At 24.3% G+C, this 11,497-nt stretch overlaps 4 protein-coding genes across 4 annotated transcripts; all 4 read right to left on the bottom strand. All coding sequences in view use genetic code 6, as the record gives it.

Moving 5' to 3' along the window:
- Positions 1-442: 442 nt before the first annotated feature.
- On the bottom strand, positions 443-2,509 carry TTHERM_00736480 (60S ribosomal protein L5; the record flags this gene model as incomplete). Its single annotated transcript, XM_001011598.2, has 3 exons — positions 443-1,275; positions 2,348-2,417; positions 2,507-2,509. 3 exons carry the CDS (start codon positions 2,507-2,509, stop codon positions 443-445), a joined length of 906 nt encoding a protein of 301 aa, XP_001011598.2.
- Positions 2,510-4,048: 1,539 nt separating this feature from the next.
- On the bottom strand, positions 4,049-7,370 carry TTHERM_00736470 (anaphase promoting complex subunit 8/cdc23; the record flags this gene model as incomplete). The annotated part of the gene is made up of 8 exons (XM_001011597.1): positions 4,049-4,415; positions 4,593-4,818; positions 4,893-5,005; positions 5,074-5,347; positions 5,983-6,162; positions 6,218-6,625; positions 6,804-7,114; positions 7,213-7,370. The coding sequence occupies 8 exons, from the start codon at positions 7,368-7,370 to the stop codon at positions 4,049-4,051; spliced, it is 2,037 nt and encodes a 678-aa protein (XP_001011597.1).
- Positions 7,371-9,529: 2,159 nt separating this feature from the next.
- Positions 9,530-9,926, bottom strand: TTHERM_000736469 (transmembrane protein, putative; the record flags this gene model as incomplete). The annotated part of the gene is made up of 2 exons (XM_012796393.1): positions 9,530-9,591; positions 9,647-9,926. 2 exons carry the CDS (start codon positions 9,924-9,926, stop codon positions 9,530-9,532), a joined length of 342 nt encoding a protein of 113 aa, XP_012651847.1.
- Positions 9,927-10,355: 429 nt separating this feature from the next.
- Positions 10,356-11,153, bottom strand: TTHERM_00736450 (jacalin-like lectin domain protein; the record flags this gene model as incomplete). The annotated part of the gene is made up of 1 exon (XM_001011595.1): positions 10,356-11,153. The coding sequence occupies one exon, from the start codon at positions 11,151-11,153 to the stop codon at positions 10,356-10,358; it is 798 nt and encodes a 265-aa protein (XP_001011595.1).
- Between the last annotated feature and the right edge of the window lie 344 nt (positions 11,154-11,497).

Genomic DNA, 11,497 nt, shown 5'->3' with positions numbered 1-11,497 from the left:
TAATAAAAAGTATATTTTTTTGTAATGATTTTTATATTTTCCAAATTTTTTTTAATTTTGATATAAATGTGGTTTTTATAAGGAATATATCTATCTAATCATGTGATTTTTAAAAAATTTGTATCACTGTCCTCAAAATTCATCATTATATGTATGCTTTAAATAAAGTAGATAAATAAATAAGGAGAGAGGAAAAATGAATGGATTGATTGATTGAGTGAGTGAGTGAGTGAATGTGAGAAAATTGAATAAAATAAGATGAAAGGAGGATGAGCAAATATACATACAAACAGATTTAATTGATTGATTTTTGCATGTTTAAATATGACTTATAGTGTAAGAAGTCTTAACATAGATGAATTTTTACACGCAAATAAGTTAGAATTAAATATATGTATAGTGTGTATATTTTATATTTATATCAATTTAAAGAGTAAGTTAATCATTAAGAGAGAGCAAGTTGGAACTTAGTTTTAACTCTGTCTTTTCTTTGGGCAGCGGTAAGCTTGGTAGGGTAGAACTTCTTGTGGTCTCTCTTGGGCTTATCGTTCTTCTTGGTAGATTTAACTCTTTCGGGGTTCTTTCTGATTTCAGCGTGGACCTTGGTGAAGAGCTTTTCAACGGAGTCAACCTTAGCAGCTTCGAGGGTCTTGCTCCACTTGGAGAATTGCTTTTAGAAAGCTTCGTTGGATTGTCCCTTTAAGTGTTTCATGTAAGCATCGATGTGTTTACCGAAGATTCTAGCCTTGTGGTCTTCAGGCTTGTACTTGGAGGATTCACCTTCATCAGAAGCTCTGACGTAACCGGGGAATCTGCTTTCAGAGTGGGGGATGTTAATACCACCATCGCAAGCACCCTTTAAGACACCGAAGACTCTGTTACCGGTGGTGGTTCTGACCAAACCAGCATCCAAAATAGCCTTGAAGGGCTTCTTTTCCTTTTGGTCTTCATCGACATTGAAGTAGGCACCATCAACCTTAGTTTGACCAGCATAAACGGTGTCTAAACCGATTTGCTTGAGCAATCTTCTGGCTAATAAGAGACCAGTGGCGTAGGCAGCAGCGTAGGAAGCCAAACCAGTGGAGACTCCGAATCTCTTGAGTTCGTAGGAGTCAGCAGCACAGAGGACTCTGTCGCACTTGAGGGTAGCGTAGACGATCTAGGCGATGATTCTGGTGTTGGTGGCTCTAGCAACTAATCTGTACTTGGGGGTGTTGTATTTATCCTTATCTTGGATGATCAATCTCTTTCTGGCGTAGTAATCAGTGAGACCCTCTATTTAAATTAAAATATTTAATATTTAAAATCTTTTTTTTTTTTTTATATTTAAATTTATTCATTCTTTCATCTATTTATTTGTCTTTTCTTCTCCCATTTATTTAATTCAATATCATTTTCTTCAACCAAAGAAAATATTTCATCAATATTATAATCACTCACTCAATCAATCAATCAATCACTCACTCACTCAATTGCTTAATAGTTTTATACAATAATTTTGTTTTATTTGAATGCTTTGCAAAAATATCTATAAAGGATATTATGATGTTTATTTATTTATCTATCTGTCAATTAGCTAACTCTCTTTTGTTGTTTGGATTTATCTTGATAATGAAGCAAATTTAGGAGCTTTGAACTGCTTCTGCCTATTTCTATGCATGTTGATTATTTTGTTGGTTTTAGAAGCAAGATAATCATTTGAGTTTGTTTGTTCCTATCTAAACCTAGTTGCAATTATGTTTAACCTTATCAAGGTATCTATTTTCATATAAGTTGCCTTGCTGATATTGGAAAAGCGTCTAATTGAATTTTATTAAATTAGTATGCTTGAAGCAGCTAACAATATGCTAAAGAGAACGCTATTACAAAACCGAAGCTGAATTAACTTTTTCTGTTCATACTATTTTGCTTTATGTCTAAAACTTTATATTTTGGATTGTTTGTTTATAGGCTAATTTTAGGTTTGAAAGCTTTGATAGCAAGCTAAGATGCTGGAAATATTGCAAATGTTTGACTTTTGAATACAAATTATATTCATCAAGCTGAGTAGTTAGCAAAAAACCATTGAAATAACATTATGCTTATAGTCCTAAAATAAATAAATATCTTGCTAAATTATTTTTGTTAATGCCAAACCAATCGCAATAAATAATATGTATTTGCATGTTTTATGAAGCTTGCTATGAACGAATCAACGATTTATTCGTAGGATATGCTCTCATTATTAAATATTGAGGAGATTTGCACCAGATATGAGTGATTGTATGATGAAGGATGCTGTTTGAGACGATTAAATAGCGAGAATAGAAAAGACGAGATGATACAAAGAAATAATATAGCTGTTTACCTCTTCTTCTTCTGTACTTGGTTTAGAATCTCTTGAAGTAAGCCTTAGTCTTGAGAACTTTAACGAAACCCTGTTGATGAGTGATAAAATAAAATGATTAGTATTCATTTTGGAATTAGATTAAATATATAATAGTAAATTTCAGAAAAAATGAGTTACCATTTTTTATTTATATGATGATTTTTTCTTATGTAATTTATTCCCTTTTTATTTAATTAAATTTTGTATTTTTTCCTTTAATTTTCGCTTTTTTTCACTCTCCCAAGCTTTAAAATTGCCCTCTTCAATTATTTGCTCTTAATTTTGACAAGACAAATAGTCTTTCTTTCTCTTTCATTTTAATTCATTTTTCATCTCTCCATATTATATTATCTTTCGCCTTTTATTCATTCATTCATATTTATTTCTTCATTCTTTTCATTTCATTACTAATTTCATTCATTTAATCCAAATAACTAAAATATCCATTTATATCTAATCTTATAAATAGCTAATCTATCTCCTACAAGCAAGCAAGCAAGCTCATGATTGTGTATTCAATTAATCTATCTATTCAATCATTTCTGTTTGTTTTTTAGTTAGTTAGCTACTTAGATAATTAGTTAATCATTTTCTTAGTTTTTATGCAACAAAGAATTAATTTAATTTATTTCATATCATATCATATCCATGTCTATATACTTATTTATTTATTCAAGCTCATCTCATTAATTTATTTATTTATCTATGAATGCACTAACTTAAAATTTCAAGCTATTTGCAACACATTTTTTCAAATATCTTTTTAGTGCATTATTCTATTGTAAATAAATAAAATTCATCAAGTTATTATAAAATATTTTATTTTCTATAAGTATTAAACAAAAATTGAAGATAAATAAAAAAATAAAGTAAAAATAATACATTTAAAAATTAAAATCAAATTATTTATTAATAAGCAAAATACTCCTTTTTCATTTAAAATATTATTAAATATTTTTAATTTTTATTAAATTTTTAAATATTTTAATTTTTAGTTAAAAATGAATAACCATTAAAATAAAATAGAAAATATTTAAAATTTAAAAAAAATAAAATTAAATAAAATAAAATTTCTTTAATTAAATGCAATATTATATATGTGGTCAAATCATTCTTTAATATTTGATTTCCTCTGCGAATTATTGGCTAAATAGCAAAAAATATATTGAAAGAGCTTAACTTTTGAGCTTTTGATTAATTGATTGACTGACATATATGTATAATAAGGAAGATATATCTAAAATCTAGAATGGTAAGTAAGACAGATAGAAGATTAGATAAAGGGAATTGATTGATATATAAATATTTATAATATTTATTTTAACAACAAAAATTATAATTAATTTAGAATAAATACATTAAATATCAAATAATTTCTTTGTTTTAGCTTAACCTTTTACATAATTCATTGATTCATAATTTAAATAGGAATAATTTACCACTTATTAATTTGTTTGTTGATTTATTAATTGATTGATTGATTTGCAATTTATTTTATTTAGACTTGCTTTCATATGAAATTTTACTCACTTACTTAAACTATAAATAGATTGACAGTAATTATGTATGCATTTATTAATTTATATATATATATATTTAAAATCAACAATTTGCTCTAATTAAGGTGGATTTATTAGATAAATAAATTATTTGCGTTTGTTAATATATTTTATTTAAACATCAAAACTCTGATAAATTAAATCCAGTTATATTTGGAATGTATTTGTTTTGCTATTGAGAAGAATTAGCTGATGATGCAGAAGATGACTATTATAGTAGCTATTATTATTACTATTGCTGAGGAGTCAAATGCTATTGCTAAAGAATTAAATTAGGGATCTAAGGTTAGCCAGGTATTGGTTGCTATACAGTAGATGAAACAGAAAATCCTTTCAATCCACTTGCTTATTAACCATACTTAGGAAGAAAACCTCCTGCTTACTGATATATTTATTATTATTAAATTTATTGTGTCTGCTTTTGCTAATAAACCTATTACTAGTTCATCATTTAATTTATTTCATGTATTATCTAATTCGCTTCATCCCTATTTTATTTCAAATAAAAATTAATTCTATCCTGTTTTTTTTAGCATTCTGAAAACTATTTTTTAAACCCAAATTTGTTTGGATTTTTAATTATTTAAACACTATCTATTTTCTTTGCTCATTCATTAAAAACATACAATTTGAACATTAAAATATAAAAATTTCATTCATTTTACCTTTCTGCGCCATTTATATCAAGCAACCTTCTAGCATAGAAGTGGGCTTTTTCAAAATTTAATTTCTTCTTATGATGATTAGCCAACATTAGAAGACATTCTCCTAGTTCTTTGTCAACTGTTTCTTCTTCATCCTTTCTTTTTAAATTCTCTTCAAAGCACTGGATAGCTCTTTCTTCGAATCCCATTAAATCATATAATTTACCCATCTAGAAAAGAGCGATCCCTTTAAAAATCCAATAATTAAAAAATATTTTTATTACAATAAAGGTAAAAAAAATAAATAATTAATTAAAATACCTTCTTTATCTTTGCCATTCTCAGCTCTTTCATAACAACGAGTTGCTTCGTTTTTCTTATTCAATTTTTCATAACAATTACCCATAGCATTCCACATACGAGAATCTTTTGGTCTATTTTTAAAAAGAAAATAAATATTATTAGAAAACTATTTAGATTTAATCTTGATCTAACTAATCACCTTGACATAACTGCTCTAGTGAAATAATACAAAGCGTAATGATTCATAGATTGAAGTTCATAAGTCTATCCTAATCCATACCAAGCTCTAAAATCTTTTGGATCTATTTCTACAGCGTTTCTGTAAGCTTCAATAGCACCAGGAATATTCTTCATTTCTAAATATTCATGTCCCATAAGTGTCCAAGCAGCTAGACAATTTCTATCTAATCTAAGTGCTTTTCTGAAATAATTAACTGCCTTTAAGTGCTCACCCATCAGAGAGTAATAATTACCTTTATTAGGTATTAAGTAAAATTATTATTTTTACAAATTCAATAAAATGTTTTGTGTGTTTTAAATAAAAATTAATTAATTTCATAAATAAAATAAGTATTTTCAAATTAAAGTTAAAATTAATGAATATTTATTAATAATTTGATTTATTTTTTTTTTATTAATAATTTGATTAATTATTTTTGATTAAAAATTTGATCTTTTTATGTTTGAAAAATCAATAAATTGATAAAAAATTTGATCTTTTATGTTTGAAAAATCAAGAAATTGATTAAATAAATAATTTGCAATTTCTTTTTTTTATCAAAAAAAATTATTAAATCTCATGACTAATTTTTAGTTTTATCATAAATATCTGAATGAATTAAATATCAATCAGAATATTTCTTGATTTTTGCTATTCAGTATTAGCTTTATAATAAATATCCTTTATTTTGTTAGTAAAAATCTTTGTTTTTTATTTCTTTTTTTACCATTTTTATTTATAATTAAAGTTAAATTATTAATTAATTGAAAATTCACTATTTTAGTTTGATTGTATACTTGGTTCGCTTTTAGAATAAATTGAAATAAATTGTTTTATTAAATATGAATTAATTTCGTTTAACAAAAATATCTATTTATGATAGTTTACCTACTACACAACATGTTTCTGTTGCATACTTATTATTGTAGAAACATCTTAAGGCTAGATTGGCTAATTCACCTTAGTTTTCTTTAATATAGAGAATATTACTGTAGGTATCCATATTTTCGTATCTAAAAGGGTCTATTTCTACAAGCTTTTCAAACCACTCTAGCGAAATATCGAAATCTAAATTATTTAACAAAATATAAATTAGAATATTTTCAGATAGTTATTTGTTTACCTTATGAGTTGTAAAAGTAGTGGGCTATTTAGTTTATTAAATAATTTGAATTTTTAAAAAAGCACAGCAATCCATAATTGATTTCAATGCAAATATTGCTTTTGTGCTTTTCCAAGCAGAAACTACTGTAGAAGAAATTCTTCATCCAATGCTCTTTGAAATCCAAAAACTTTATATCTTCTGTTTGAATTAATTTGCAGAGCTCTATCCATGCTGACCAAAAGCAAGGAAAATCATTTAAAACTCCTAAAAATACCTAACGGGCTTCTTCAGTTCTTTCCTAATCTTTGAGGACCAATCCATATAAATACCTATTTACATCACAAAGATCACCCTTTTTGTACATTTAATCCAAGTCGCGATAAATTAAACTTAATTCTGGATTGACAACCCTCTTAGAACTTTATTCTGATTCATAGATAAAAAAATAATTAAAAAAATTTCGATCCTAAACATTCTCTCTAATATATTTTCATATTTTTTGCATATACTTTACAATATTTAAAGAATTCTTATCTCTTTTATTTTTAAATGTCTAAATAATCATTTTTGCTATTTGCAATTTTAATTAAAATAGAAATTTTACCTTCTTCAAACATCTCCTCCTCCTTTCTAATTTCTCCTGCCATATAAAGAGCATAGTAATATAAGAAAATACATTATTAGTATTTTGGATTTTATGCATAGTCTTTCAATATATGTGCACATTTTTTAAATTCTCTCAAGTCAAATAAGTTTCTAGCAACCAAAAGGGCTTCGAAAGTTTCATCGCTGGGCTCTTAATAAACTTTAGCAAACTTGTAATTGCTATCAATATTGCTTATGATGAAATTATTTAGCAAAACGCTATCTTATATTTCTGATTGCTTTGTAACTCCTAATAAGAGTTCGCTTGCCCTATTCATTAAATAATTGAAAAAAACAATCAAAAAAATTGCTAAATTGATAGTCAATAATAAAGTATTCCAAAAAGTGAAGATAATTCTGTTTATTACCATTTGGCACTGTGATAGAGCTTGTGTGCTGAGAGATATTAACTAGCATATCTCAATTCTGCTCTTAAAACTTCCAAATTAGGAAGCTTTACGAAAATCTTATCTTAATAAAAGTAGTTAGGTTATTCAAAAATGTTTGGCTGCTAATTGTGTTGCATGACTATCTATCTATAATTATTATTGGTATCAAATGCTAGTTAGATAACTTATTATTTGTGTTTCGACCTTTTATTTGCTAAATCTAATAATCGAATTTAAAATTTTTCTGTTTCGATGCTTTGCTTTGCTTTAAAGATTTATATGTGAATCTATCTAATTATATCAAAAATTTAATCAATTAATTTATTGTTCTTCTAAACAAAATAAATAAACAAACAAACAAACAAATTTTAATTTTTTAATTTTTCTGTTTTCATTTTGAAAATATATTTAAAATCAAACGACAAATAGATTTTCAATAATATTTCTATCTATTTATCTAAATGCTGCCATTGAGAAATGAATGTATAAATTAACTAATTAATTAATTATTAATAAAACTATTCATTTATTTTTCAAAGGGGCATAGTCAGTATTAGTTCAAAAATTAATTTGATTTATTCACAAAAAACAAACAAATAAATGATAATTTATTGTATTTATAAATAAATTAATTGAAAATCTATAAACAAACATTTTACAATCAAAAACAAACAAATAAATGATAATTTATTGTATTTATAAATAAATTAATTGAAAATTAATAAACAAACATTTTACAATCAAATAATAAACAAATTCATATTCTAAATAAAGATTGATTCATTTATTTTTAAAATAGATATTTTAACTATTAATTTAAAAATTAAGAGTTCTTAATATAAAAACATTCAGTCGAAAATAATTATTTAGATTAACCTTCTTTTTTCTAATTATGCATTTATTTATTTTTTCATAAAATGACTCTTTTAAAAATTAAATCATATTAAAATATTTTTTTATGTTATTTTTGCTAGAAAATAAAGTAATAAAGAATTAAAAATAATCACTTTTGTTTAAAAAAAATTTTTTAACAAGAAACTTTTTAAATTTTCCCTTGTTATATATAATTAACAGCCATTTTTGTTAAATAAATATTTTTTCATAAAAAATACTTTGAATGACTATATTAGATTAATTAATATAAATTTTTTAGAAAGATTAAATAACTACTTATGCTAATCTCAAATATTATGATTAAATATTACGTTTATTATTTTATCAAGCTAAGATAACCAAATTTTATAAGTTTTATATTATTGTAAGGTGATTACGTTTGATAGTAAAAATTTACACAAAAATACAGTTTATATGCAAAAAATTAATTATATTATTTGATACTTTTATATCATTTATAGGTTTTTTATTAATTAAAAAGCATAAAAAGATTGACATTTATGATTGATTGAATATTTTATTATAGTAAACTCATTTATTTAATTATAAAATATAATAATATAAATAATAAAATTAATTTCTATTATTTTTATAGTATTTTAAAAAATACAAAATGTAAAAATTGATTTATCTTTTTTATTTATTGACTTAAATTCAAAAAAATTAAAAATGATAATTTTTTAAGGTCTTTTAAGCATTTTAAACGTTTAGATAAAATATTGTATTCATATAATTAAATATTTAATAGCAAAATTCATTTATTAGAATATTTTTTAAGCTAAGCTATTTTTAGTAAGAATTTCTTATGAAAAATTTATAGTTTACTAATGAAATTTATTATATAAAAATAATTAATTAATTAATTGGATTTGTTTTAACAAGTTATTTTTTGACGTATTTTAATAGGATCAATGTCTCATAAATATAGAATACAAATCGAAATAGATAAAAAAAATAAGACATCCATTGATAAATAGTGTATCAAATGTCGATAGTCTTTTGTCCCGCATTACCACTTATTTGAACCTAATTGGTGAAGGTTATATCAGCACTAGATTTTTGGGGTTGAATGACAGTTCTATTACAGATCTGAATGAATTAAGCGGGTATAAAAGACTTAAAATAATTTCTACTTAAAGTGGAAAATATTTGGAAGCGAATTTTTATGGGTCTGTTTAAGAAAATATAATAGAAGACGAGCAAGATATATATATATTTTTTTTACAACACTTTAGATAGATATTTAAATTAAATTATATCAAAATATATTTATTATTTATTATTTATAAGCTTGCTAAATAACTTAAACATTTCTTTGAAATTGTTTTAAATCTTTAAATTAATCAATCAATCTATTTATTTAATTTTTTAGTTATTCATAATTACTTTTTTTAACTTTTTTTCAACTATTTTTTTTTGACTTAAAATCTTCATAATGCGAATAGAGAAGTGACCCACTGTAACCTAGAATAATAAAAAGGGATAATTTATCTGTTTAAGTTTGCTTTTTAAAATTTACCTGCTCCGAGAGTGAGAGGGTCAATCGTCATTTAGTAAAACCATAAAGAAAAAAACTTTTTGGCAATGTTAAATCGCGGATAATGATTAAATAGAACAATCTTCAAGAAAAAAAGACTATAAAAACTAACAAATGAAACTTAAGAAAAAATAATTGCTTTATCTAAATTCCTCTTTGAACTATTCTTGCTAACAATATTGTTTTTATTGACTATTTAGTGAAGATTCTCTAGCTTTTCTTTGCGTTCTTTTAAATAATTTATTATTTATTCAGCACTCATTTGCAAATTAAATAAAACTAAATGATTATTTTGCTAAATATTGACTTTTCATTCACATTCTAATTTATCAAACAAAATTTTACATAGATAAATCAATCAAAAATATCTTGCCATTCATAACAAAATTACAAGCAAATAAAATCCTTCTCAATTAAAAAAATAAATAAATAAATAATCAGTCAAATTTTTAATTAAAAAATTCTTTCTGATCGTCCGTCCATCTATCTTTCCGAATCATTGCTAAATAATCAATTAATTATTTTTTTTTAATTTTGATATCATTTCAAATTTCACAAAAAATTTTCATTCAATGATTTATTTATTTATTTATTAAACATTTTGGATAACTAAAATTATTTAACTACTTAATTAACTAATTACTTTATATAAAGACAAATATATTTTAAAGGTTTTAAAATTTATTAAATTTCAATTATAAATGACATAAATTGAATCTAAATATTCACGTGTGGAACCTCCAAAACTTAAAACATTTGGATAGGGACGTTTAAGAATATTATTGAATGGCTAGCCACCGAATCCACCTACTTCCAAAACTTAGTTTTTGCTAGTTTTAATTTTTATGCGGTCTATTGAATCTCCAGCACGACCAGATATTTCTTAAATATGTTCACCGAAGCTCAATTTGATAGAAGAAGACTTAACTAAACCATAGCAAGAAGTACCTTTGCTTGAAATTGTAGTTGTATTCTAGGGTCTTAAGGTTTAATATGTAACTTCTATACCTACTATTATGTTATTGTCGTGGAATACTGTTATTCTTTTAACATCAGGTGGATACAATGAATCTTTCAAACTAGATTACTCTAAGTGATCAAAGTAGTTTGAATTTTAGTGGTTGTCTTTACCAGCTTTTTTGCTAAATTTTTTGAAGACTGATTTTCTTTTATCCTTGTAGTAAGGATTTTGATTTTGGCAACCAAACTATTAAGGTTAAAACTAATCAGCAAAAGGAGGTGGTGGAGGAGGGAAAGAACCTTATTACTATGGAGGGAATGAGCACTATTAGGCGTGCATATCAGGAGGAGGTGGAGGATATTATCCTTATTATTAGTGAGGAGGGTACTAAGCCTACATTTCAGGAGGAGGAGGATATTAACCTAAATGAGGAGGTTACTAAGAATGAGTATTGTGATGCTAATTAGAATGGTGTGCTTAGAAAAACGCATCAGTTTTTACTTAAACTTTGTTAAAGAAGTTTCCCATTTTACCAAATATTTTATTTTTTTGTACTTTAAAGTTTTTAAATTAATTAATTTTTATTTAAGATTTTTTATTGTTTTGATTAATATTTTTATTAAATTTTAAAAAAAAGTTTAATTGATATTTAAACTGAATGCATGATAGTTATTTAGTTAGTTATTCTTATCTACTCTATAAATTTTAATTTGACTATCAATATAAATGTAAAAATAAATAAGTATCTATTTTTTAATTAATTTTGTTTTTTTTATGATAAGGAAATTATTGATCTTTCCTATTAATATTCAATATTCCTATCACCTGATCAAAAAAAATTAGTTATATACGCTGATCATAGCTTAATTATT

This window comes from Tetrahymena thermophila (assembly GCF_000189635.1).
Source record: "Tetrahymena thermophila SB210 genomic scaffold scf_8254736, whole genome shotgun sequence".
In the NCBI taxonomy this organism is placed as follows: Eukaryota; Ciliophora; class Oligohymenophorea; order Hymenostomatida; family Tetrahymenidae; genus Tetrahymena; species Tetrahymena thermophila.
The sequence above is the reverse complement of the archived record's forward strand: the minus strand, read 5'-3'. Positions and strand labels throughout refer to the sequence as shown.